Below are 27,357 nucleotides of genomic sequence, written 5' to 3'. Positions count from 1 at the left end.
CATATTCTTATTTTTCAAGTTTACTGCTGCATCTTTATGTTGAAATTTGTATGGCTTCAGGGCGTTTTTACTTCCTTCCTGGCCCTCTCAGGAGACAGGGCTGGGATTATCATAGAAAGTGACTGAAACTCCCCCGCACGTTTCTGGTTTGGCTGAGACATGTGCTGGAGGCTCACAAACAGTGCTGTTTTGTTTGGTTTTGGTTTTTTTCCTAGTGTGCTGCTTGGAGTAAGATGTAGTAAGCATGGAGTATTGATACACGTGCCTGAAATGCACGAGTGACTCATGTTTTATAGCCAGCAGCAATGTATCGTGTAAGACTCAATCCTGTAGGAGGTAATTTGTATCCTCATGTTTATGTGTATTCAATTGCAAATTACTATGTTTTCCAGCAGAAACAAATTTAATTCAGAAATTTCATTTCCCTTCCTGAAACAATAAGATACTGTTTCACTTGTTGCCACTCTGATTAGGAGCAGATTATAAAGATTACTCAGTAGTGGACTAGTCTGAAGCTGCTAAAATTTTGGTTACTTTAAAAAAGATAAACTTGAAAGATTTGGAAAAACTTGTCATCATAATTACAAACGCTTTTTTCCTTTTTGTATATTGCAAAGTAGAATATATCCTACCTCAAATAACAGATATTCAGTGCCATAAGTTATATGTATGACTGCAAAAAAACATCCTGGTGTAGATTTCACGTGGGATAAAAGCAGCCCTATGCATAAGCAGAGTTTCAGCTCCTTGCCATTAATTTTACGTAACACTTTTGTATGCACTAATTAAATCAGTATTTTTATTTTATCTTGAAATATATCAGATTGTATTCATCACCTTTTGGTGATTGTAGCAAATTTCCTATTGAATAACAAAGCTCATGTCAAATATCCAAAAGATGGATTTTTTGTAAACTGTGTCCTTTTACTCAGATAAGTTTTATGGAAGTAAAAGCAAAATAGAACCAAGAGGTCAGTGTAGAAGAAGGAAACATAAGATGTAATAAAAGTTTGTACTGTGCAGTCTGTCATATTAATAACTCCACTAACATTGCTTTCACTTAATTTAAAGCTGATTGCCTTTAACATTTACTAAACAGTTTTGAAAATTACTGTAGCTTAGCCTGAGACGTTTGTGATTAGCTGCACCAATTTGAAATGGCCAATTTGGATGATGACAGAGCCTCCTCTGCGCTTGCTTTTTTAAAATTTGGTAAGTGTGCAGTTCTGTGTTTTGTTTTGTTTGTGGCTATTTAATTCAGAAAAAAATAATTGTGTGTTCTATTTCATGCGGTGTTTTGTGCTAGTAGATTTTTAGCACTGTACAGTAGAACTGAAAAATTTGAACACTTTCAGTGAAAATTTCTGAGAATTGTAATCTACTTAGATTGAAATCTACTGTCAGATCTTCCTGTTTTGTTTGTTTTGTGCTCTTGTCAGTATCCCGCAGTTTAACCATCTCTGAACTCAAATTTCGCTTTTAAGATGACAGTCATGTGAAAGATGCTCTAAGAATGGTGTTTGCAATTGACTCCTAAAAAACCCCAATGTGACTGATTTAGAGATAAGAAATAAAATTTCCAATCAGTCAGTCATTAAAAAGCTTAACTTTTGAAAATTAAGTGGAAGCAAAGTAAAGCCCCCTGCCACAGCTTCTCCTCAGGTGCAACAGAAGCCAGAATATGTGAAGTTGTAAAGGCCATTAGTGTGTATCTTGAAAGGAGTTTGACAGGGAACAGATGTATCCAAGTGAAACTATGGCATTGGGGAAGACTCTTGTGTAGTCCTTGTTGAAACACAGGAGCAGCTCAAGTGCTGCTGAGAGTAACCAGGTGAGGGGACATAACTGAGTGTCTTGGACTCCTCTGCCCTGGCTGTGGCTTTTCAATTTTGCCTCTGTTGTCATCAAAGAACATGTGATGTGTTGACAATGTGGGAAAAAAAAATCAACAAAACTCTTTCCAAATTATTGTATAGGTAATTTATATTTTTCTTGTTATGATACAAAATAAACATTTTAGGAGTTTTAACACCTATTGTTTTGAATCCTCAGAAATGGCAATGCTGCCTTGAATATCCTGAATGGTTTCCTGCCTTGCTTGTAGCATTTACAAGGCTTATGTGGTAGACTTTGGCATTTTGGTTATGTGAAGCACCTGTGTACTGGCACGATGGTCAGTATTTTATTTCTGGTGTTCAGTAGCTTTTGTGTGTTGTTTGGTAGTGTAAATCCTGAAATCAGTAGTTTCTATTAAGTATTATATTCTATACAGAGAACTAACTTCAGATGATTAGGAAATAGAGAAGGGACAAAACGAATTGGTGCATGTTTTTTTCTTTTTCCTCTCTGGTGACAGTGACAGGACCTGAGGAAATGGCTGGAGCTGTGTCAGGGGAGGTTCTTCACCCAGAGGGTGTTGGGCACTGAACAGACTCTCCAGGGAAGTGGTCACAGCACCAGCCTGACAGAGCTCAGGAAGTGTTTGGACAATGCTCTCAGGCACAGGGGGGGATTCTGGGCTTGTTCTGGACTTTGACAATCCTTGAGGGTTCCTTCCAGCTCAGGGTGTTCTGTGAAATACTACTTGAATTATTTGCACAGTCTAACACATGATTTTTCTTGATAAGTCATAGTTTAAAATCTTTGTCACTTCAATGCTATTTAAATGAAACTATTACAAGATTTTACTCATTTTTACCTGTGTTGTTATCATCACTCAACCTGATAACAATTCATAACTTTTGTTTACTTTTGCTGTGTATTCAAGTAGAGGAATATTGTAATACCTTTTGCATCTTCCTCTCCAAGCCCCTTTCTGGTGTTCCCTTAGCCTGTTTTCATTGAGTTGTAGAACAGTTCAGTCTGGAAGGCTTGTCAGGATGTCGCCTTCTCCAGCCTCTTGCTCAAAGCAGGGTCAACCACGAGATCATAGTTTCCTCCTGTATGTAGTGATTAAAAATCCCCATGTGATATAATTTCTTAAACTTTGCTGTGAGTAGAAATAAAGTCCTCTTTGGTCCCAATGACTTGTGTGATGTGAAGATGTCATTGCCCTTACTAATGCTGGGTAATGAAAGTTACAGTGATCTGAGATCCAGAGCTTGTTCCTGTCTGAAGTGTTTGATTACACCCAGAACTAGTGTCATGTTAAAGGCTGTGGTCAGTTTTCATTCTTATCAAATCTAGAAAGAAGTCTTAGAGCTATTTGTTTTTTCTTTTGGACTGTCCTGATTTAATTATGCAAATCAACATTTTCTTTTGTGCTTCTGGCATGTGAAATGTTGGAAATCAAGGTTTTGCCATGTTGCTTCCATTTGTGATTAAACTTCAGGGAAGTGTTTCTTAATATTAATTCTGTACTTTGAAAAATTTGAATAAACCATCCCTGTTGAAATATGGAAATCCTTATCCATAGGCTTGGTACAGAATTGTGCTCTAATCCCTATTTTTCTTTTATATCCACAATTACTACAATCTTCATGGATGTGTGTGTCAAACCTTCCTTCAAATATATACAAATTTGGGAGCAGAGTTGTTTTAAAGCCATTTCGGCCATAACTTCTGTATCTAAACATCTGGACAGTTTATAGCTCTTCCCTGAGGAGCAGTTAATGCTAATCTCGGGTATAACTGGAATTAAAATGAGGTGGATAGGAAAGTACTTTAACATCAGGATGACAATATTTTCAGTCTCCAGAGGTTGTATTTACATAGGATTGAGATTTCTTCATCTTCCCTAATACTTTGAAAGGAATGTCTATAATTTTTAGTAATTATTCAACTTGAAGAGTGGTGCAGTAGTACTCTGGAACCTGTAAATGATAGGCAATTAAAGAGGATTAGTTTTCCTTCAGATCATTAATATAGGGCATTTAGTCAGTGCAATGTCTGAAGACAACAGGGTTTTAATTGGTCTTGGGATCAAGGCTTTGAGTGTTCTCTTATCAGATATTAATTATATTAATGCATGAAGGGATACTTTGATTTTCTATCAGTTTTTTAGATTTTGAAGTAGGTACTGCCTGCAGCAATGCACTTGTGGTGTAAGAAAGTAATGGGCACACTTCATTCTTTGTGGAAGAAAAGCTGAACTCCCATATATCCTATTTAAATGTTGGATGGGGTTGTTATACCACTAGACAGCAGAAGAAATAGTAAATCAACAAAATAGGTTTTTATGTTCTTACTACCATACCTACTTATTTACCTAAAATACAACTCACACTGTATGGTTATAATAAAGTGATGTATTTATGGAAAACAGTATTTAAAATTAATGTCCTCATTCTGTTTCTTCTGAATGCGAACGTACAAACTGAGACCTCCAGGGTACTATTTGCATGTCATTCTATTGTGTTTAGAGTGCTGCAGTCTTGATGTTGTCATTTAAAAAAAAATTTTAGTTTGAAAACCTATTTTAAGTATGTAATTCAAAATAGCTTTCTATGATAAAACGAGCTTTCTTGCTGAAATGAACTCTTAAATAGATTTTGGATGAGACTGTAGACAGGCTTTTTTTTTTTTTTTTTGCCATCCTAAAAATAGCTTCCTCTGTGTTATGGGCTCACTCCAAAAGCACAAGGAAGGAGCAGCTTCGTGTTTGTCCTGACTGTTCCTTGCTTTGATTAGGTTGTGATAGTAATGGAACATAATTTACCACATGATTCCTCCAGGAAAATGCTGTAGACACCTTAGCAAAACATAAACTATATAGATGCTAAAGAAGAATTAATGAAGAATATGTGGAAAACTTTGATTTAAACAAATTCTCCTCCTTGTAGTGGGAGTAACTGTGGAGAATACTTTGAAAGCAAAAAACTTTTTGTCAGTTATTCAAACTTTGAATTAATTTCACCTTTCTGTTCCATCAACAGGCTACTCTGTTATACTATATTTCTATTGAAGTTTCAAATATCTAAAATATCACTTGTAGATGGTGGTGTTTGACCTTTTCATGCTCTGTATTCTGTTTAGTCTTCTTTCTGTACCAAGTTGAAATCATTGAATGCTCTGAAATAGAAGGATATGCTTTTTGTTCTTGATAACTTTGTTTTGTTTCTCTGTTGGCCACAGAGGGTCACAGATTGTCGGGTAAGTGTTTAAATGAGAACAATTTTAGTTCAGGAACTTTTGACTTGTGTGAATGTGTGTGTGTGCCTGTGAATACTCAGCTGTGTGTCCTGGTGCCACGCTGGGGTTAACAGCACCCTGCAAGAACTGGACATTCTGAACCTGTTCCACACACAGAGGATGATGGATATGCATATGATAGTCAATTAGCTAGTCTAAGAATTAGAATTTTTATTTTGCCTTTGAAAATCTAGTAAGTGAATTTCTCATAAATTTGCTGCTCTTTATGCACTGACTTCCTGAAGACTTTTTTCCTTTGTATATTCTGTCCTTTGACTACAACACTGTACAAAATAACAGTTACTGCAGCTCACTGTATTGTGTGCTTTTGCAAGATAACTGAATTAATTGTATAACAGTATAAATTATGAATCATCTCATGGATGGGGATTTGTAGACAAAGAGAAGTAGAAAAACAAAATTGCTTTGAAAAATGGATTTAAATTGGTTCAGAATGTTCATTATTTAATTATTTTAATAGAAGATACAAAAGCAGGTTACAAATAGGTTACAAATTTTTCTTTTCCATTACAGAACAATTTCATTTCTTTTTACTTTGTTTTTTTAGGCAGCTCTGGGCTCTCTGTGCTTCCCTTTCAGGCCCTTTCCCACATACAGGTGTTGTTTCTAATTTAACCTCTCCCAGTGAGGAAAGGAAAGGCTGTAGGGGAAGCTCAGATGGGTTGGGAAGCATCCCCAGGGCTCCATGCAGAGCAGACACCCAGGGGTCTGCTTGGGGAAGAGTGGATTTTGTTTCTGTGATTGCAATCACTCCTGTGATTGCAGAGCAAAAGTTTGCAATCTAACTTGGGGCGAGGTTTGAATTTGTGAAGGGTAAAAGACATTTTCTTGTCTCCCCACAAAAGGACTTGATTTATAAAGCTTCTGTCACCATTCCACACACATTCCAGTTAGGTTGGAAAAGACCTCTGAGATCCTTAAGTCCTACATTTGACCAAACACCACCTTGGCAACTGGACAGGACACTGAGTGCCACATCCCATTGTTTCTCGAACACTTTTCTTTTTCTTTGTTTTGTTTTCTTTATTTCATGTGGATGAGAGTCCTGTATATGGACAATCTCCTGTCTGATGCTTGGGAATGTGCTGGGATTGCCAAAGAAGCACCATGAAAAGGAGCACTTGCTGTGTCCTGCCAGATCTGCTTGGCTGGCTGGGCTTCCCTGGCAAGGCATTCCCTGAGCTTTTCAGAAGGGCAGCATGTGGTCCAGAAAGGGAAAATTCTCATTCTTCCTGTGAGCACATGGCTCTCTTGGAGGTCTTGCCATCCAGAACACTGAATAAAGCCCAAGTGATTTATGGAGGACAGCAGCATGTGACTCTGAAATTAGAAGTTGGAAATGGTTCATCCCCAGTAATTTTTAAAAGGTAGCTCATTTCAGCTCTCAGTAAAACTGACTTTCAGGTGGAGATAGGGAAGCAGTGAAACAGTGAGAATGAAAGATGGGGATTTGATAGCACTGTATTTCTCTGGAATGCTGTCATTTGGGGGCTTTATCTGCTGAATAGCTTGTTTAAGCTTTAGTAGCATGTGGGAACAAGCCAACCCTTATTCAAGACACGAGATCAGCTGGGCTGACTCTGGTGATGGGTGCAAATGAGGTTAGGGTAGGTGAAACACCAATAGTTTTGGCCATCTTCACCATTTTAGAAGGCAGAGAGGGCAGTTATAGTTAAATATGGTCTACTTTTGGCCCTCTTGTTCTGTTTTTCTACATACCTTTCAGAATGTCCTTCGTAGCGTACTTAAGTTCTAAGAAAATGTTCCTAGAAAATTCTTAACATTTAATAGTTGTCTTCAGTAGTTAGCAATACATTTATATAGCATTTGCTGTAGTTGGGTATCTACAAGGTGTTGGAAATGCAGGTGGATGTCTGGCTTGTGTAGAGAGGCACTGTAGAAAAAAATGTGTATAGAAATCTCTTCTCTGTAGAGATAATATTTTGTGTTTCAATTGAAGTTTGATAAATTGTGCTTTTGTATAAAAATAATGAAAAAATACCTTATTGCAATAATTTTTAGCAATACTAGAATTACAAAACTGATTCTGATCTTCGTTTTCTTTTTTCTTCTTATTTTAGGTTCAATTTATGAGCCACTTAAATGTATTAACCTTCCCAAGCCAGAGGGGGAAAGTCTGTGGGATAAGTTAAATCATTACTATAGAATTGGTAAGTTAATAATGCTTGAACTAACCCGGATGTGAGTTAGAATTGATATTTGCATGATAAATATCAGTGCTACATTATTTCTACTTAAGGATAGTTTGCTAAACTTCCGCTGGAAGTTTGAAAGATACAAAGAGGAGAGCTGAGTTACACTTCTTGCTGGAAATCAAAATGTCTGTTGAAAATCCAGTCCAGCTCTAAGACTGAATTTAGAATTATTTTGGATAAAGGGGTAGCTTAGTATGGTAGCATTGACCAGAAACAGCTGAGGAAAAAATTTAAGTGGAAAAAAGCTTTCTTGTAGTACTTGGAACAGTTTGGCAGGTGATCAGTGAGAAGTTCTTTTTTGTTATTAATTGTGCCATAATGTATATTTCTGCTGAAATTTTATTAGCTAACTTACTTTAAGTCAACTTCAGTGTTTTTCTTTTCATTATGAGGTTATTTTAAGCCAAAGCCATTAGAGAAGCAATTATTTGTTTTGATTGTTTTGGGTTTTAGGAGGTTTGCGTTATAGCAAATTCTTGCCTGTATTCTAAAATCGGTCTTTTTTAATGGCTGTGCAATTGACTGTTTAAAATTTAAGGTTTATTCAGGCAGGGATATAAAATAGTGAACAATTTTCCCACCACTCTAAAAAGTGGGATGAGACTCCATTCAAATAGCTTTTTGAAGTGAAATCTGTGTTGTACCTGGTCTATCTGTTGCTTTCTTTAAGTGCATTGCTCTTGGCTTTCTTCCAGAAGAGATGTCTCTTCAATTTGCTTTTTTAACACTTGGTAGCAACAGATCTGTGGTAGTACTTGCAATTTATCTCAGGCAATTATGGTGCTGCCATAGTAAAAATCTACTCTTGAATTTATAATTAATTTAGAATAATCTATATTGATTTTTTCAGGTAATATTTTATCAAAGTTTTTGTTATAGGGTATCAAGACACTGAAGAATGTAATGCAAAAAGCTGTAAAACCTTGTAATTTTCATTTAGAATACTTAGTTTCTAAGTATTCTGCATGGACAACAAAGAGGCCTTCTTGAAATTGATGCTTGATAACAATCTGTGAAAAAAACCTGCTTTCCTGTCTTATGTGGAACAGATTATTGTTAGAAAGGTCATGTTTGAGAGCATTAAGCCCAGTTTCAATCTTGTTGCATTCTGGTTCTTATACAACCTCAGGAAAAACAATTCCCAAAATGTAAAAAATATTGAAGTACAAAAAGAATTGAAGTAATATTTAGTATTTTTTCTAACTCTGTTTTGTCAGACTGGAAATTCCTGTCTTATTCTATTTTTATGTCAAGATACTGAGTTAAATAATTGTTGTTGTCCTTTCTCCTTACTTACTCCTTTCTACTTTTATAAATATTGATACAGTCGTCTGGCCTGAGTTAAAAATGTAATTTTTATGAATGTAGGGTTCAGGAGGGCTTAAGCATTTCAATAACTAGGGAGCAGTTGACATACTGTGGTCACTTTTTTCTTCTGTTTTCACAGAAAGGAAATTACTGTGTTGCTTTGTAGAACTTCTGTACAAAGTGGGTTGTGCTAGAACAGACTCATAGAAATAGGTTTGAATGTGGCTGGATTTTTTGTGTAAAAAGGTCTAATTTGACTGAAAAAACAATGTAATGAATTTTGTGTGTGTTTCTCCTTACCTTTCTTTCTCTTATTTTATCTTGTGCCTGCTCTAACAGGTTGTTCACACCTTGATCTATTCCTGAAAATCTATTCAGAAACTGGAAGAAATATAAGTGTTATTAAAACCCTCTTTTATTTTTCCTTCTGCCAGTTAAATCAACACTGCTGCTCCATCAAAGCCCCACCACAGGTCTGTTCCCTACCAAGACTTATGGGAATAAGCAAACGGCCAAAGTCCACGACAGCCTTTACTGTGCTGCCTGTGCCTGGGCATTGGCCCTTGCTTACAGGTGAATAACCTCTACATTCATGTCTCTGCCAGCTTACATTCCCTCTGTTATTCAGTTCCCTGGGAAAGTTTAAAAGGTGAAGCTTTATCAAAAATAGATTTGTAAAGCCATAGAGAATGGTTTCCACATATGAATAAAAATATTTATGAAGGTATTAAGTTAAAAATGTCACTCTACTTTTGGTAAGTAAATGTATTTTCATATAATGCAATTGATACCAGTATTTATTACAGAGGAATTAATGCATGCAATTAAAAATAGAGGTCCTTGTGGCAAATTGTACTCAAGGGATACTTTTAAATCTAGTAGGAGAGTTCAGGGCATTGGAAGGCTTGTTGCTGATGCTAAGAATCATTTACTTGCAAGACACTGGATGTTAGAGTATCAGGAAAGATTTTTGTTTTTACTTTTGAATTTTGAAATAGCAGTGCTTGTGTAAGTTGCAAGACAAAACCACATTTATGATTATTATTTTTAATAAGAAAGGATGACTAGGGCTGTAAATATGTTGATATGACTGAGGGCACCAGTATGCAACAGTGTTAGTTAAATACTTAATATTCCAAAGCATTAATGCCTCCTTTTTTCTTCCCCCCTAATGCATTTGCAATTTGTTTTACGAGTTATCTCTCTCACCCAGGCGTATTGATGATGACAAGGGAAGGACTCATGAGCTGGAGCATTCTGCTATAAAGTGCATGAGAGGAATTCTCTACTGCTACATGCGGCAGGCCGATAAGGTACAGCACTGCGCTGCAGACACGAGCACTCGCCTGCTTCCGAGGGATTAATTAAACTGGGAAAACGAGCTCCTAAATACAGATCAAATTCACAGGGTTACTGTGTGCTCCAGCTCACAACAGCTGCTTTGTTGTTGTCAGGCTGCAGCATCTTTTAGGGAGTAGAAGACATGAGCATTTTGGGAAGGAAAGTGCAGGGTACACTTGAAATGTCTTTGTGTTTATTTTCAGTTACTTGTCCCATTTAAATATTACACCATTAGTGCTTTTGGGGGGTTTTATGTCTTTTTTGTGATTTAGTAGAAAGATGTAGATCTACTTTTTGTTAAGGCTGGAGAGTTTTCTTTGCACTGTTATCTTGGTTATTGTGTTTGCAGTTGTTCTCCTTACCTAGGTGATCGCTTTGATTGTTTAGCTTGGTTTCTTCAGCAGACATTCTCCAGCACTATTTTACTTAGTGGTATAAGTTCAGAGGGGGACATGTTTCCAAAATGCGTTAGGAAACAGAGTCATTGACTTACGTTGCAACACGGTTGATTTATTCAGCCCATAATTATCTTGTGAGTCTGTATTCAGGCCTTTTCCTTATCAAAATTTGGTGTGGTGGATAAATTTTGCATAGTGGTTAGCAGCAGATCTAGAAGTAGTTAAATATATATGTATTCCATAGGGTTGTTTTAAATTTCAGGTCACTGACTTTTAACTGTATTAGTAGAAATAGTTTTCATGTAAACCCATAGCTTCCATCACACTGAGCACACAAACTGAAATGTGAAGTCCACAGGCATGTAGTATCACTGACAATAATAATAAGCAAGTATTGTATTGCCAGATGTATTTATGCTGACATACATTTTCTGGGGCTTTGGTTTGTTTCTTGAGAGTCTCATATCTTTAAATAATTTTGACCTAAATTGATCTTGTTACATTTGAGCAGTTGTTTTTCTCTTTGGCGTGCAGTTGTTTGTTTTGAGGATGATGAGTGCAGATATGAATAATGAGCATTAAATTAACAGAGGTGTCACACTGCTGGCACCCTGCTTGTCTGGTTTTGCCTTGTTTACTGCAGATGCTTTTCTCTTCCTACAATGTAGTAATAAACAGTTTCTGGTACCTAACAGACAGAAATCAAGATGGATTTTATTTGGAGAGACTGTGTATGGCCTCATGTAAAAGGAAGCTGTTTTTTAATAGTATGAATTATATATTCCCAAGATATTACCTGAGCAGATGCTGCGGCTTGTAACAAAAATTGCAGATGTTGTATTCTATTGCCAATGAAGATATGAGTTATGACCTGAAGTGTATTTAATGTATTTGTGGAGTTGACATGACAATTCCACAATATGGTATTTGTTTGCTTGTTCTGAGCCACGTGCTGTGTGTTTTGTTGGTAGAGCAGAATGTCTCATGAAGGTAACATCAGTGTTGAAAACATTGTGAAATGTGGGTGAGTTACAGGCAATGATGGTTGGAAAATTCTGAAATTTGTTGGAGGCAAAACATGACTTCAAGAGTTATGAAGTTATCTTGGTTTTATTCAGTTACCAGCTATAAATTAATTTTTATAAAAAGACACTCTTGATTATAAGGTTTACATGGTGGTCATATCAAGAACTTTTTTAGTTTGATAATAATAATAATAATAATAATTTAAATAAGCTATGTGGTGAATTTGTCATTGCCAAACATACTGAAATTGTTGATTTTGCATTTATGTTTTGCCTTTCATTCACCTTTAGGTTCAGAAATTTAAACAAGACCCCAAACCATCTGCATGTCTGCATTCTGTGTTCTGTGCATACACTGGAGATGAGGTCTTCTCCCATGAGGAGTATGGTCACCTTCAGGTAACATATGCCTGTAGATGTAAATCAAAGTTTGGCTGATTTTTTAATGTTATTGTTGTCTCCATTCTTCCATATTGCAGCTGTCTCAGTTTGGTTAGGTTTGTGTCAAATGTGCTGTATGGGGTAAAGCTGAGTTGCCTTTTGCATCTTCTACTAAAAAAAAAGTATTTTGAAACTTGACTCAGTGGTATGTTTTGGTCAGAAGGTACTGAAATAATTGGGGCATTGTAGAGGTAAATGGTTGGTTGTTTACAAAGTTGCTTCTTCTTGAGACCAACAGATGGCTGTCAATAAATAATCCTTGCAAAAAAATGTTGTAGTCAGTAAAGTGAAAGATTTAGCATAATCTTATGGTGAATATTAACATTCCCAGCTTAATTTTCCATAATTTTGAGCAATTTTCATTCATTTAATGTACACTGACAACAGCTTTGCCTAGTTAGGAATTGTTCACTGCTTTGTGTCGTGGTTCCTAGTCAGATTCATTGCATAACTGATTGTTTTATTGTCTCTTATTTTCCAAAATTTTAATCTACTCTTTTTATTTCTGCTTCTCTTTACTTTCAGACCCACCTTTGCTTTCATGACCTTGTTATTTTGCATTCCATAAGTCTGCATGCTCCTTTTAGCTCAGAAATTGCTAGTGAAACTGTTCAGAACTGAGACAGTAGGTCAATGATTATTTCATTTCATGGTGACAGCATTACTTAAAGAATTTGTACAGTAAATGTGTTGGATTCACAAAACGTGTGTTCAGGGAAAAGTGCTTTATGGAGTTATCTTAAGTTAGCATTTTGGACTTCTATGTGAAGTTTCCTAACAGGCATGTTTTACCTACAGGAGGAGACAATCTGGGGACCTGGGGAGCACTGTATGACAGTTCTAAGTCTGTTTTTTGTGGAGCTCAACCCTTCCCATAAACATGAATGCACATTCCCAGCTGTCATCAGCATACCTCAAGAACTAGGGGTTTTCAGCTCTGGGGGGACAGCAAAGTACAGAGTAACTGGCGGGGCACAGTTGGGAAAAATTGAATATATTATGTAGCCCTTATTGCTGTACTTGATGCTTTTCAGTTTGTATTAAGACACTGGTGTCAGTGGTCTTTAAATATTTTTGGAATTTTTGAATTTGGATCTAAATTTTAATCTGCTATGTTCCAGATAAGGATCAATTTTTTTGTTCTAGGTGGTTTCTCTGAATTTCATATAATGAGATTATGGTTTTGTACCTCATATTGTGATAAACTTATTTTCTCTATTGGAGTTATACAAATTCTCAATTATAGTAGAATTCTGTAATAAAAAACCAAACCAGTAGTTTCCTTAGATTCCTCAATGAGCTGACGTTATGATGCTCATCTGTACAGCTGCTGAAGGTAATTACTGTTAATAATAAATGCTGTGTACTGCTAAAAAAAAAAAAAAAAGTTTTTCACATATCTGATCTTATCTGGATGTTGTAATTATCCTCCTGTCAGTAGATAACACCAAAATTCCCACCAGGGGTGAAGTGATTTGCTTTTTTAGGTGTACTGTGTGCTGTTCAATATATTACTTGTCTTTCTGGTAACCTACTTGCTAGCAAATTGTCATATATGTAAACATGAAAACAGCTTGTGACTAAAGTGATTACCTAGGGGTCAAAGCAGTGTGCCTAAGGAAAAACATTTTGCTACCACAATTAGAAATTAAAAAATCGTAAAGCATCAGAAGTTTGAGGACAATGCTTGTTTGTGCCGTTTTTTTTTCCTATTGATTGTTTCCACATCATTAGATCGAGGATTTTTGAAGAAGCAAAAGTGTGTCTTAGTGGGACCATCTTTGTTAGTGACTTATACCACATTTAGTTTGTTTACGTGACTCCAATAAACATAGAGTTAATTGTAGTTTCCTTTCTGTGTTTAATTACTTCAGATCAATGCTGTGTCATTATTTCTTCTCTATTTGGTTGAGATGATCTCTTCGGGGCTGCAGATTATCTACAATACAGATGAGGTACAAATCAATATCCCTTCCTAAAACATTCTTCAAGTTGTGCTTTTTCTTGGTTTTGTTTCATTACCTACTGTAAAGTAATTGTTCTGAAAATACACTGCAGGTATATGTGCTTCAGGTGGAAGTCAGAAAAAGTAATGGAATGAATGGACAGTGAAATAGCTAAAAAAAGTGTCAGATGTGCAAGGAGTAAATGTAACGTGACATTTACAGGTTTATAGTTTTCTGCTATTTCTGAAAGCTACAAGGTCAAGAATTAAAAGTCTGTTAGGATGATTAACTTCTGCTTATGTTGTTCTCACTTTTCACATTATTTCAAACTCAGTGAGTGCATCCTGTCCAGTGAAAATTCAATATAATAAATAATGGGGTTAATTTTCAGGGAAGCCTGAAGGACTTTCTTCAAATACATATGAACCTATGTGTATTAAGAAGTTTTGCTGTATCTTGAATTGAAAATTAAACAATTTTATACCATGGTAAGAGATGTTTGTAGAGAGTGTTAACTCTTCTGTAAATAAGATAATAATAGCCTTGGCTTGAGTACAAGTCATGTCAGGACAACCTGCTGGCCTGCTCTAAAATGAGGCTATGTTTTGGAACTGGAATGGAAAGCACAGATGTATATACTTTTTAATTGTTTTTTTCTCCAATTTTCTTAATCTGGATTTGTTTAAATTTACTCTGTTCTCTTTAATAGTTTGCTGCTGTATTGCCTTAAAAAGCTTAAATACGCTTGCAGTACTACCAATAACAAAAAGGGAGATTTCCCCAGTAATGGTGAATTTGCATTATTTTTCTAAAATATATATCTTCAGTAATTTATTTTTTTACATAATTAGAAAGCTAAATGTTGTAACATGTCTTCTTTCTTTCTTAGTTAGATCATGTGATAGGTCTGCATTATTTTCTCTAAATTGCCTTTATATCTGTGAGGAGGCAAATGTATATAATTAAGTATTTAATTAGCTTGATATATAATTTATGTTATCCTCCAGATGTTTGCATTTAATTACAGATTCTGCAGAAAAAGTGCATGTTTATAGACTCTCCAGTCAGTGCATATTCTCCACTTTCTTGCCTATCAACTGTCCCCTCTAAATCTCTGGACTATGCAGATCCATACAAAGATTTTTTTAGCACAAACCTGCACGTTCTGTTGGTCTCCATATGGCTTCCACAATTGTCAGATCCTGTTAACGCCACATAACCACGACATGTCCAAGTTCTGCTGTGTGCCCAGAGGATGTTCAGCCCAGTGGCACTGTGGATGTGGCAATGTGCTGCCCTGACACACAGCTGGATGTCCCTCCCCAGTGCCACCACGGCCGGCTGTGTTCCGACCCTTCCCGCGCACAGAGCAGCGGCGCTGGCAGTGCGAGGTGCTGCAGATGCTGCTGTTTGCCAGGCTGGCTGTGGGGATGTGTTTGTGCACAGAGCTCGTGGCTTTAGAGGCAATGCTGCCTCTCCATGTCAGGCGTGGCAGCTGTCACTGAGTTACCCTGTGCTTCCAGCCCTTGGCAGTGGACGCATTAATTGAGTTGCATCTTTGCATCCCTGTCAAAGATCAGTGTATGATTGTGTGAGTATATGAATGAGAGCTACACATTAAGCAGGACCATGGGTATTTGCAGTCATCCATGCTGTGTGTGTGCTCTTTATTACACTTCCATCTCCACATGCTCACCTTTGGATAAATACGCTTAACACACAGCCCATAATTTCTGTAAGTGCCATAGCACTGATTTGGTTATAGTATTTACATGCCTGTGGTCTGAATGACTTGTTCTCTGGAGGTTTTGGTTTGCAGCAAGCTATTTGATGGCTTTTTTGCTGTAACTCTGCTGTTTGGAAACTCAAGTTAGTGTCATAAAATGTCTGTAACTGACCATTTTTTCTCATGTTCCAAACATCATCATTGGTAAAAAGTAATCAGTAAGGTTATATATTTCTATTTGGTGCTATTTGCTTCTTCATATAAGCTTCAGTTATTGATAAATGTGGGAAAAGTCACACACTTAATCCCTGGGTATTCTGGCTTCATTCAGAGAAAGTTCATTTTAATACAGCCAGATGCTGAATTGCAGGGATGAAGATACTGGGCATAGCTAAAGAGTGAGACAGGGTTTTCTGGAAAGTAGTAGCTGTGAAAAGTTTTAGTGTACAGATAATTGTACATGTGCACCCCATGGTGAAATTTTTTCAGAGGCATATAATAGAGAGAGAGAGAGAGAGAGAGAGAGACGAGAGTGTCTAGAATTATAATATTGCTGCTGGATTGGTATTAGCATAAAGAGTGTATCTGAAATGGTAAATTTTTAAAATATAAAGAAAAATGGAGAAAAACACAAAACAGATATATACAGGTAACTTGAAATAGAAGCAAATACCTTTCAGTATAGTCATTTAAAAAAATCACTTGATGAGTCCTTCTCTGCAGTTCTCCCATATGGTTGTGTTTGTAGCCATTGCAATATTTTCTTTTCCACAGAGTCCCCTAGAATAATTTGGATGGGAGAGGATGAAATCCCTGCTTTGGTGATGAACCAGTGTAAATCTGATGCTTGTGGTTAAATTTTCTCTAAGCTCTAACCTGTTGACTCTTTAAAGTGAACTATAAAACTTATGTTCAATTTCATTTTTATACAGTCAAGCAACTCAAAATGTATTTTTCAGTAGTATAAATCAGGAAAAATTATCTGCTTAAGTAAGTCCCCAGCTGTAGTTGAATACACCTTAAATATCTTAAAAAACTCTTCAGTACTTTGGTATTCAGTTGAAATGTATTGGTCCAGGAAGAGACTTTAATTATAATAAATTGGTTTAGAGTTGAATTTCTGTTTATAAAGGATTGTGTTTGAATCTGCATAAAGATGTATTATCTGGAGGTAATTTAATAAAACTTTAGCATATCAATTCTCTTAAATGGAATTATGAAAAAGCACCAAGATTTCTGTGTTCTAATAATTTTGACTTGGTTTCTGACGTTGTTAGGATAAATTTTTTTAAAAGGTCAAAATACCACGTTTTTGGAGCTCTTCAAATATGTGTCTTGAATATGAAATCTTTTTATCCCTGCCTTTGTTGGAACTTCTGCATAAATTCACATTGTCACTTCATTTGGGACAGCTCTTAACATACTGTTATTAAGAACTGGCTTTAAAGGGAATATTTGAACTTGGGAACATCATTCTCTGGGTTCAGACAGGAAAGGATGGAAAGAACAGCTTTGAGGAATAGCAACTTTCTCTTTCAGAAAAAAGCAGAAAAGCTATGCTTTAATTTTCCTTCAATCACTTTTCTTTCCTCTAGGTGTCCTTTATCCAAAACCTTGTGTTTTGTGTGGAGAGAGCCTATCGTGTACCAGATTTTGGTGTCTGGGAAAGAGGCAGTAAATACAACAATGGCAGTCCAGAGCTGCATTCAAGGTAGGTGAGCAAATGTAGCTCTTTTGGTCAAAGCAAGTAAATGAATAAAAAGAATTCATGGGGTGAGCTAAAAATAATAATGCATGAAAATACTGTTTGAACTAAATTAAGGTTCTCTAAAGATTGAGAGATGTATTTTGGGAAAATGTGAAGATAATTTCATCATGATATGCATGCTGAAATAACCACATGGATGCTTAGCTATTTGAGTATTCATATTCCAATAATTATGTGCAGCTGCATGTAAATAATTCTGAATATTGTGTTCAGAACAGCTCAGGGTCTTGAGGCATGTGCAGTGGGATTGGAATCGGATTCACAGAACTGGTTAGGAATATCTGCTTTCAAAAGGTGTAGAATTATGAGTTTAGATTTTTCTCATCTCCACTACAATGGGAAGATGCTGAACACTGGAAAACAGCCTAATGCTGAGCTCTTTTCCGGGTTCTTCTGAGGCTGCCAGTTCTGAGCCCTGTCCCCAGGGACAGGTAGCAATGCTGTTAGCATTTTAATGCCAGAGTGGTCCTGCTCACCTCAGTGTGATTGCTTATGTGCTGTCTGTCTTGAAGGATCAGATCTGTAATCTGACAACTTGATTTTTCTAGTGTTACTATTGTTGTCTCACTTTTTGATTTCTGAGGTTTTATTAATCATAAAAATGGCTGTAGCTTGGATATCTGAGGAGTTTTAAAACATTGTTGATCACCTGAACTATCAAGAGCATGCAAAGAATATACATTTCTTTCAGTCTTCAGTATTGCCAAATGAATCTGTCCTCTCATTTGAGAATGAGTTATTCTTTTTCTTAGTCCACATGCAGGCATGTGTATTTTAACTTGTGGACACAGTAATGTCATTGCAGCAAAACTCTGAATTAGGGTTTTTTCAGGACTATTATAGAACCTTTTTATCAATATGAGAACTAAAAAATCCAGGTTGTTATATCATTTGCTTTATTACTTTGCTGGTTTTCTTTTGCCCTACTGTGTCTGTAAAATTGTCGAATGCCAGACTACGCAAGCATTCACATAGAGAATCGAATGCTTATTTCCACATCTCACCTTGTAGAAATGTGCAAAAGGAAGAGCGAAACCCCTGTGTCTCCTGTTGTTTGCAGCATTCCGATTATTCTGTATGTGAATTTCCTCCAGGGAAAACTGAGCATCTTTTAAACAGATGGAAATGGGCATGTGGTTTTGTCTTAATCTAGACTGACATTTATAGGTTGGTTTTTCTAAGGGTAAAGTTTTGTGAGATGGACTGGGCCAATCTAACAGATCATTGAGCTAGCACAAAGGCAAGCACAGAGCTTGGTCCTAATTTAAGAAGTAGACTTTGGTCATCAGAAACAAGTATTGCCTTTATTTATCTTTCTTTGTGTACGTGTGGATACTCTGCTTCAGTGTAGAAAGCTGGCAGGCAATTTCCCTTGTTCTCATAAATCAGAAAAAATGGAAGGGGAGCATGCATCAAAAGATATATTTAGATGTTATTGAGGAAAGGCCTGGGTACACTGAAATATTCTTTATACTTTATGTTCCGTTTGTATCTACCAAAGAGAGCTATAAAAACATTTTTATTTTAAATTGATGAAGCAATTATGCGTGTCAGGTCTACTCACAAATGATATATGTGTGTCTTCAGTGATTATGGAGCCCAAAGTGGTCTCTTCAGGGTCAGTGTTATGGATGGTGCACTTCTGACCCTTAAAGACTCAGCTGGAAATCTGCATAGAGCATGTGTTTGCTTTCAGAATGAGTAGGTAATTCTTGTCTTTTATTGAAAGAGGCTTTCTTTTCAAAGAGAATATTATATACTAGGACGTCTGTGAATAATAGCTGCAAATTATGGCCCGTGTTAAAAGATGCAGATATTTTAAGCCTTCACAGTCTTGGTATTCTCTCTTAGTACAGCTCCAAACACTTCTAATAAATGACAAATAGCAGAACACTCTGTGGAGCAGGTCTTCACTGATGTATGCAAATTGATGTCTTTTATTGGTTCAAAGGCAAGATTTGTAACAGCTTTTATTGTAGTGTGATCCCTTCCCATACAGCTGAACTTCACAAAAATTAATTTGTCCTGTAAGCGTTTGATCAAGCTGCTCTCAGGCATCTGCTGAGTACCTCTGCAAACTGTCTCTGACGTCTACCATATGCACTGGGAGAATAATGAAACTGCCAAAGTGCAGCATCCTCATATTCTAAATCCATGACTGCAGAGCCTCCCCTTGCTCTGCTCTGGAGTGTAGGTTGTACATTGCTATAGTGCTGTCCTTCCTTGTTCTGTTTGGGGTTATATAGTTACAAAATTATTATTAATGTAGGAAGTTTTCTCGTTTGCTTGTTTTTCACATCCTCTGTGGTGTTTGATGTTCCAGTTGAAATGCACAGCGTTTGCCCTCAGGTATTTTACTGAGGGGGTGAATTAACAATTAACAGTTAGTGGGAATTATGAATGTTGTTTAAGTATGTTTACGACACCTTTCTTAGCAAGCTGGAAGTAGTTTCTCTTGGCTAGTCTCATCTTCCCCTGCCCTAAATATGACTCATGGTCAAATGTTACCTGTAGCATTATGATTGCAAGACTACTCTTGATAATCCTTGACACATTAAAATAATTGGCAGCTCCAGCAGGATGCAAGGATTGCACCTGCTGAGGTTCAATAGGGACATTAAGAAGAAACCTTTTCATTTGGAGCACAGAGAACGAAAGAACAGGATACTCAAAACAGAATCTCCATCCTTGGAGGCTTTTGAGACTTGTCTAGTTAAGGCTGGGGTTTACTTATATTGGTCTTGGTTTTTATATGTAACTTCAAGTGAAGTTTTGTGTTGGGCTGGATGAGTTCCATATGTCCCTTCCAGCCAATGACTTAATGATCCTGTGAAATTGTCAGAGTAATATTTCAAGAGGGCTTGGGTTGGTTTGGTTTGGTTTTGGGCCCATCTCCAAGTAAGCACCTTTTTCTCTGGGCAGAGTCCCACACATTAGTACAGTCTGTTCATAGTGGCTTAATGAGTGGAGGATGGAACATATTTATTAAAATACATTTTGCCATTAATTCATTCTGTTAAGACACTCCATTTTTTTTGTTACTAAATTGTAGAGTATGAGGAATACATTTTCTATACAAAGACATGAGCATAATGTTTATTATAAAACCTCTTTAGTAATTTGCCCAACAGGAAGGCATTAATCATTAGGAATGAAATGAGTGTGAAGTGTGATCACAGTCCTGAAGTGCTCTGTGCTGTGTGATTGTTCACTCTTAAAGACATACTTGATACAAAGGCTGTTCACAGGCTACTTGTTTTCTTTTAAAATAACTTCCTCCTCTCATTTACCCAAAAAAATTCTGCTAATCTAGGTAGTACTATTGTGTGTGGTGAAGGGAATGACTAACAATGTTGACTTTTGTATGGTCACTTGCAAGTAATATTTATGAGAGTAGCGAAGACTCCAGGGGCTTTCAATAACTAGGGGTAGAAAAATGCTGCTCAAATACAGTAAATTAATAAATTATTCTTATTGTAGAATAATGACTGAGTCTGTAAAATAGAGATGATTTCAAGGAAGCAATAGGTATTTGCCTTGAATTTCTTTCAAGCAGTATGGTCCTATTTTGTAGACAGATTGAGTAGTCTTATGTTATCTGAATACCTGTTGAACATTATTACTTCTCTACCTTTTATCAGTAACTTTTTTCTCTCTCTGAAAATATATAATGTTGATATTAGGACTTTACTTGAAAGGGAAATATGAGATTTTAACATGTGATACAGCCTTCAGTGTGCAGGATTTCTCTGATTTTCATCTTCTGTATATGCCATTTGATAAAAATACTTAATTCCTCTGAAAAGTTCTGTTGTGAGTCATCATGCCAATTTGTTTGATCAATTGCTAGGTGATAATTAGAATGGAGCAATTTTTAGAACAATTACCTTTTTTATTTAGGTATTTGAAACAAATCCAGAAAAATAATTGCATTCACAGCACTTCTGATTTTAGTTTATTTCTTCATCACATTCTCCAGCTCTAAAAGCTTTCAGCATCAGAAAACACCAAACTGAGGCAGCTGCTCAGAGCAGGCTGTGGTTAAGCTGGTCAGCTTTCTCTTGTTGAACCAATTAGAACTGAAATTCAGGAGCATTCTTGCTGGCAGTGTTTCAGAAAGGAAGATGGAGGTTTATAAATGATAAAGTGTGAAATCAGTCAAAAGTGTTTCTAATGTTAGAACCAATACAGGTAAAGTAATACTTAAAAAAAACAAATTCTGTTACTGCATTGAATTTTTTTTTCATTATTTGCAATGTTTTCTATGTAATCATAATTACACCCCATATATGAAATACGAATTAATTATTAATCATTTGAAATTTCATATTTTACATAATGGATAATACAAATCAGTTTATTTACAGTAAGGTAAAATGTTTGCTTTCATCCCAGAGTGCCGCATGGAGTATAGAAAAATAAATATTGAAGCACTCTCCCTGTCTGCAGATTTCTGATAATTTGATTGTAGTAAATTTTTTGGGGGTGTGGGGGGACTGGGTGTTGTTGTTTGTCAATAAAATCGCAAGTTCTCTTACACAGAAGTTGGGAATTGTTAGTGCTTATTATCTTAATATTTATTATGACTCAGTGTTTTATTAATTACTTTTATAAACAAAATAAACTGAGCTGTGTTTTGCTGGATTCTCTGAATCCCTTTTACCAGACTGCCTAAGAGAATGTAAAAGATGTTTAATTAGCTGCACCTCTGGGGTATTTCCAGGTCCTACACTTGGCTGTCAGCACCGAGTGAGCAGAGCAAAGGCCTTTCCCTACCTGCAGCGTTTGTATTGGATAGAACTTCCAGAAATCTGGGAGTGTTACACTTTGTTTTTACACTCTGGCACTGTTGGGAAATAGCTCATGTAACGTTTTACTTTCAGATGCCCTGTGACCTTAATGTCTGCAAGTTTGGAATCAACATGCAAAAATATGGTGTTTATGTGTATGTTAATGCTTTAGTTCCTTACTGCAGTTGAATGGACCTAAGTCAAGTTGGCCTGTCTATAACTGTATATGCTTTAAAACTGCAGAAAAGGTAGCAATGAAACTGAGAAAAGGAGAAGTATGATTCTTTGCTTTTTTTTTAAATACTCACAAAGAAAGTATAAAACGATACTTTCTTAATGAAAAGGCTTTATTAAAACGAAAATTTTTATTCGTACTGTAGAATTTACATAATTGTTAATAAATAATTTTAATGTATAATTTGGGTTTTAAATTATATCATTATTAGTGATCTTAGTGCATAATGTCTTTAAACATGAGTGCTAACTTGAAGTCTTGTTAGTAGAATTTCTGGATCCTGTTTTCTTTGCGATGGATACAAATTGTGGAGTAAGAGAAATAAAAGATGTGTCACTATATGGTTGACATCAGAAAATCCTTCTGTTGTGAATCTAGATTGATTAGTTCTTTTATTATATTGAAAGCTAGAAATCAGTCTTTTTAATGTTTGAGAGCTGGTTTGAAAAATTGTGCTGAAGTAAATCCTCTGTCTCCATACTATTAGCAAGACCTTGAAATACATAATGCCAGATGTCTGATAGCAAGGTGAGAACAGAATTGCTTTTTCCAGATGGTCTCTGACATTTGAAGACAAATAAAAATGCCGAGTAGTATTTCAGCAAAAAGAAAAAGCAACCTACCACTAAAAAAACCCCAAATTTGCTGCATCATCATTTTACTGACATAAAGGTTAAGCACGAAATTCAAATCAAGAAAAGATCATGGCACTGAAAGCTGTCAAGCATGTGAAGTTTTAGCCTGGGCTTGAATTGTGATACCTTTGGGTTTTTGTTTTGTTTTCTCCTTAGTTCCGTGGGGCTGGCAAAAGCAGCTTTAGAAGCAATTAACGGTTTCAATCTCTTTGGAAATCAGGTAATAAAAGTGTTTGTTTTCCCTCCTTTTTTGTTAGCAATAATTATTTATAGGGTGGATCAGAGGATATTTAGAAATATCTAGCACAGTTTGTTGGATTCCAGACTTAGAAAAAGTTAGTTTGCAAACTCCTTGCTGCTATTTCGGGTACAGAATGTGTCTGATAAAAATTTTCAGCAGGATGCACCAACCTTCTTCCCTTTCCCTTAAACAAATGCAATGTTGTACTTGCAGGGCTGCTCTTGGTCTGTTATATTTGTGGATTTTGATGCCCATAACCGGAACAGACAGACCTTGTGTTCACTGCTGCCCCGGGAGTCAAGGTCTCATGTAAGTTATTAAAAGAAATTCACCTCAACTAATTGTGGAGAAAATAAGTGGATTTAAATTCTCACTTGTGTGGTGGACCTTCTGATCTGCTTGATGAAGATGAAATTTTCTGGGAAGGTGTTAAATCTTTGCTTCCTAAGTGTCACTGTAATGTAGTTGTTTTTCTGGAGAGGAATTACAGTGGTGTCCCTTATTTTCTTCATACTTACTTAAAATGGTAGCCACTTGGTAGCTTTCTAAACAATTTTAAAATAAAATTTGAAATAAGTGAGATTTGGAGCCTTGGTGATTTGTTTTTCTTTTGGCCTAGTTTCCACTATACACTGTGTCTGCATTTTTGAAACCCTTTGTTTTAGCTTTAATTCTTTCTTTTGTCTAGGAAAAAGGCCTTTCAGGTTGGCTTATCATATATTGCTGAATATGAACGATTTCTTGTTGCTATAAGCCACCGTTACAAATATATTTCCTTAGAGTGTAAATCTAAGTGACATAAGTCTAGATTAGTTAAAAAAACATCTATTTCAGTGCTAACATCAAAGGTAAATTTGGTGTTAGAGAATCAGTAATTTAAAATAAGTGATAATAGAGGTTTACTTTTTTATTCATTCTGGAATATAATAGCAGATTTGTTCATGAAACAGGCTATTAGTTTTAAACATTAATAGTTTACTTATTGTGTAGAAGAATTATAGCAGAGCTGTAATGCTGTATAATTAAAATAAAAGGCACTGTCAGCTACTTTTTTATAGTCAAATGGTCTTTTAGAACTCTTGCCATTTCTTTTGTTGCTGGAGACTTGAGATACTCCAACAGAAGCTGGTTTTATAACTTACCCCATAGAAATCTTTGTGTCCTTGTCTTCCTTTTATGGGCTTATGTCAGTCATATTGGCAAAAATGTTATTTTAAACAGTTGAATATCTTGACTATATCAGCAGAAAAGAATGTTTTTGTATGTGTTTCTGGAAGCTTACCTGTAGAGGTGATGCACTAGTTAGTAATTTTTCTTGTCTTTTTAATTCATAATAGATCCATGTGGTTCTTGAGAAGGTTGCTCATATTTTTTTCTGGAATTATTCTGTTATCTTCTTAATTGTAAAACAAATAGGCTTGTTTGTTCCACCACTCTAAGAATATTTCTGAAAAAGCTGTTCAGAAAAAGCTGTTCAGAAATGATGATTTAATCATAGGTACTTCTCAGCATTGCACCTTCATAAAATATTTGTGCTTCTTTTTGAGCATATGATACCCAACTGTTTCCTGCAGGAATGATCTGTTTAAAAAACAAAAAAACTCATGAACCACCAAGTTTTAGAATGTTTTCAATTATGCCTGCACATTATCTATTGTAAAACAGGTGACATTCTGAGTCAAATTAGTTATCTTTTAAATTACATATCTGCAGATTTGGTTTGTAGTTTATCTTGACACTTCCTAAGAAGTCTTATTTTCCACACTATTTTCCTATATTAGCACTATGATTTTGATAAGATAATGTTCCAAATGTATATTTCACTTCGTAAGTTAAACAGTCTTTGTTTGTGCATCAAACAATTGTCAGGGATCTAATTAAATTTGTAATGTCCTGTTTCTCCTTCTCCTCCTACAGAATACTGATGCAGCTCTTCTGCCCACTCTTAGTTATCCTGCCTTTGCTTTGGATGATGAGGTTTTGTTTGGTCAAACACTAGATAAAATTATTAGGAAGTTGAAAGGAAAATACGGGTTCAAAAGATTTCTGAGAGATGGCTACAGAACAGCGCTGGAGGACAGAACGCGCCGTTATTACAAACCAGCAGAAATTAAGGTAAAATTCCTGCCCCAGGTACCTGACATCCCTCAGTCACTGGAGCTGGAATTGCACAGTGATTCCTAAAGGCTCCAAGGCAAGGAGATGCCTTCTGCAATTTGCATGTGCAGTTTTCAGAGGTTGCCAAGTCAGCACGCGAGTCATTGGTTTGTTTTGTAATGAATGTGCTTTCATTTACATTTAGGGTACAGTTGATTTCACATAACAAATAAGGAAATTATTTATCATTTCATTTAATTTCACAGCTGACTACAGTCTGAGTGTGTGGTAAACAATTTTGCTTCTGATCACAGTATTTATCAGTAAGGGTTATCTAAATGAAAATTTATTTCTTTTTTTCCCCCATACTTTCTCTGTGAAAAATGAAAAGTAGATTATTTAAATATTCTGTTTGAGAATGAGCCACAGCAGATGTAAAGGCAGAGTTAAAGTGCCCATAGAGTTAAGAAGCGATAACCTAAATGTACTAAAATGTTTTTGCATTCATATTTGTCTTTTGTTGCTTAGAAATTATTTAACAGGATTATTCAGATACATTTCCTTCAGTGAAAATGATGAAATGGCTGATGAATTTTTCTTCTTTTCAGCTTTTTGATGGCATTGAGTGTGAATTCCCTCTGTTTTTTATTTTCATGATAATCGATGGTAAGTACAACTTTACATTCCTGTTCCTTAAAGGCATGAGAAAGATGAGCTTTTAGAGGAAAGATACAAAATTATTTTCCTGTCCTGCCAAAATAAACCATAATGCAGTGACACTAAATATCTCATTGAGAGTTCTTCCTCCTGGCTTAACCCCCCCCCTCCAAGCATCTCAACCCCCTTTATTTCAGCATTTCTAATGTGAGCTGTTTTTAGAATATAACTCATTGAGGGTTTGTTAAAAACTTCAATCTGTGACTATGTCCTGCATTGCCTTTTAGGCCTAAAAAACTTTCAGATGTATCAGAACTTCTCAGCAGCACGGGAGAGAAAAGGGAGGGAGAACACACTGACACACTCAATGTGCACCAGGTCTTTTCAAGTTGAGCATTGTGTGGCAATTGAAACAGAATTCAGAAGAGAAGAAAGGGAACCAGGAAGGGTCTCGTTTCCTCCTGGCCATTCTTTTTCATGTAGTCAGTCTGATTGAATAATAAAACAAATAAAAAAATCACAACAGCAGCAACAAAAACAACACTACCTAGCCCTTGACTTGAGGACAGGAGACACACTGGAGAAGTTCAAGGGATGATTTCAGGATGAAAGCTAAAACTTGCATAGGACAGAAGTCTGAATAAGAAAACAGGTAGGGTTACAACTGTCAAAAAGGTTTTTAAATGGATTAAAATCTGTCCATCATTTCTTTCTCTTGTAGTATGTTGGATACTTTTCAGATAATGACAGTGAGGCACAGAAATCTGCTATCAGCCTCAACTCCTCTCTGGCTACCCACAGATTAAAATACTGTGTTTGAAGATATAATAAGGTTTCACAATTGGTATTTCTAAAGAAATGCTTGACATTTTTCATAGAGTGAGGGCCAAAACTGAGGAGAAAGGCAGTGACATTTAATGCTGCCCACTTGCAGTTTTGAGAACAAAAAATAGTCATCTTCAACTGAAGTTAGCAAAAGAATGAAAAAACCCATTATACTCTTCTCGTATACAAAAACCCTAAAAAATGCGTGCTTTGCTCATACTCTTCCTGTTCTTTTTGCCTGGACCACAGTTTTACAAAGTAGAACAATTCTGTGAGTAGATTTTTTGCAAATGTCTCCGAATCCAGAAGCTTCCTTGATGTAAAACTTGAAGTGTATACACAGCAGTGGCAAAGAGACAATGAAGTGGGAGGAGCAGATACTCTTATGTCATGACTATCTTCAAGTGTTTTGAAATAGCTCAGTGTGTCATGTAAACACAGCTTTTTGTGTGCAAACTTTGGTTGCATGTGTGTCTCTTGGCAACTGTATATATTCCTGTATATATATTCAGGAATATTTGAAAATATAGTGAACAGTACTTGTTAAGCTTTAGGTT

The 27,357-nt window shown here is 36.0% G+C and overlaps 1 protein-coding gene across 7 annotated transcripts in view; it reads left to right on the top strand.

The window, feature by feature from the left end:
- The window catches only part of PHKB (phosphorylase kinase regulatory subunit beta), a 73,083-nt gene that overhangs the window by 1,421 nt on the left and 44,305 nt on the right, over nucleotides 1-27,357 (top strand). For 2 of the 7 annotated variants that reach the window (XM_085071915.1, XM_085071917.1), the window contains exons 2-14: nucleotides 216-343; nucleotides 1,100-1,212; nucleotides 5,074-5,091; nucleotides 7,233-7,322; nucleotides 9,110-9,248; nucleotides 9,889-9,988; nucleotides 11,731-11,838; nucleotides 13,755-13,835; nucleotides 17,148-17,263; nucleotides 23,137-23,200; nucleotides 23,435-23,530; nucleotides 25,139-25,336; nucleotides 25,927-25,984. In XM_085071915.1, the coding sequence (XP_084928041.1) occupies nucleotides 1,158-1,212; nucleotides 5,074-5,091; nucleotides 7,233-7,322; nucleotides 9,110-9,248; nucleotides 9,889-9,988; nucleotides 11,731-11,838; nucleotides 13,755-13,835; nucleotides 17,148-17,263; nucleotides 23,137-23,200; nucleotides 23,435-23,530; nucleotides 25,139-25,336; nucleotides 25,927-25,984 (1,123 nt within the window). In that variant the 5' untranslated portion in view covers nucleotides 216-343; nucleotides 1,100-1,157. The remainder of the gene's footprint in view (nucleotides 1-215; nucleotides 344-1,099; nucleotides 1,213-5,073; nucleotides 5,092-7,232; nucleotides 7,323-9,109; nucleotides 9,249-9,888; nucleotides 9,989-11,730; nucleotides 11,839-13,754; nucleotides 13,836-17,147; nucleotides 17,264-23,136; nucleotides 23,201-23,434; nucleotides 23,531-25,138; nucleotides 25,337-25,926; nucleotides 25,985-27,357) is intronic. The other 5 variants (XM_085071922.1, XM_085071918.1, XM_085071916.1 and 2 more) reach the window with 4 other exon arrangements.

The sequence above is a fragment of the Lichenostomus cassidix genome, chromosome 11, assembly GCF_008360975.1.
Source record: "Lichenostomus cassidix isolate B80296 chromosome 11, HeHo_3.0, whole genome shotgun sequence".
Classification (NCBI taxonomy): domain Eukaryota; kingdom Metazoa; phylum Chordata; class Aves; order Passeriformes; family Meliphagidae; genus Lichenostomus; species Lichenostomus cassidix.
The sequence above is the reverse complement of the archived record's forward strand: the minus strand, read 5'-3'. Positions and strand labels throughout refer to the sequence as shown.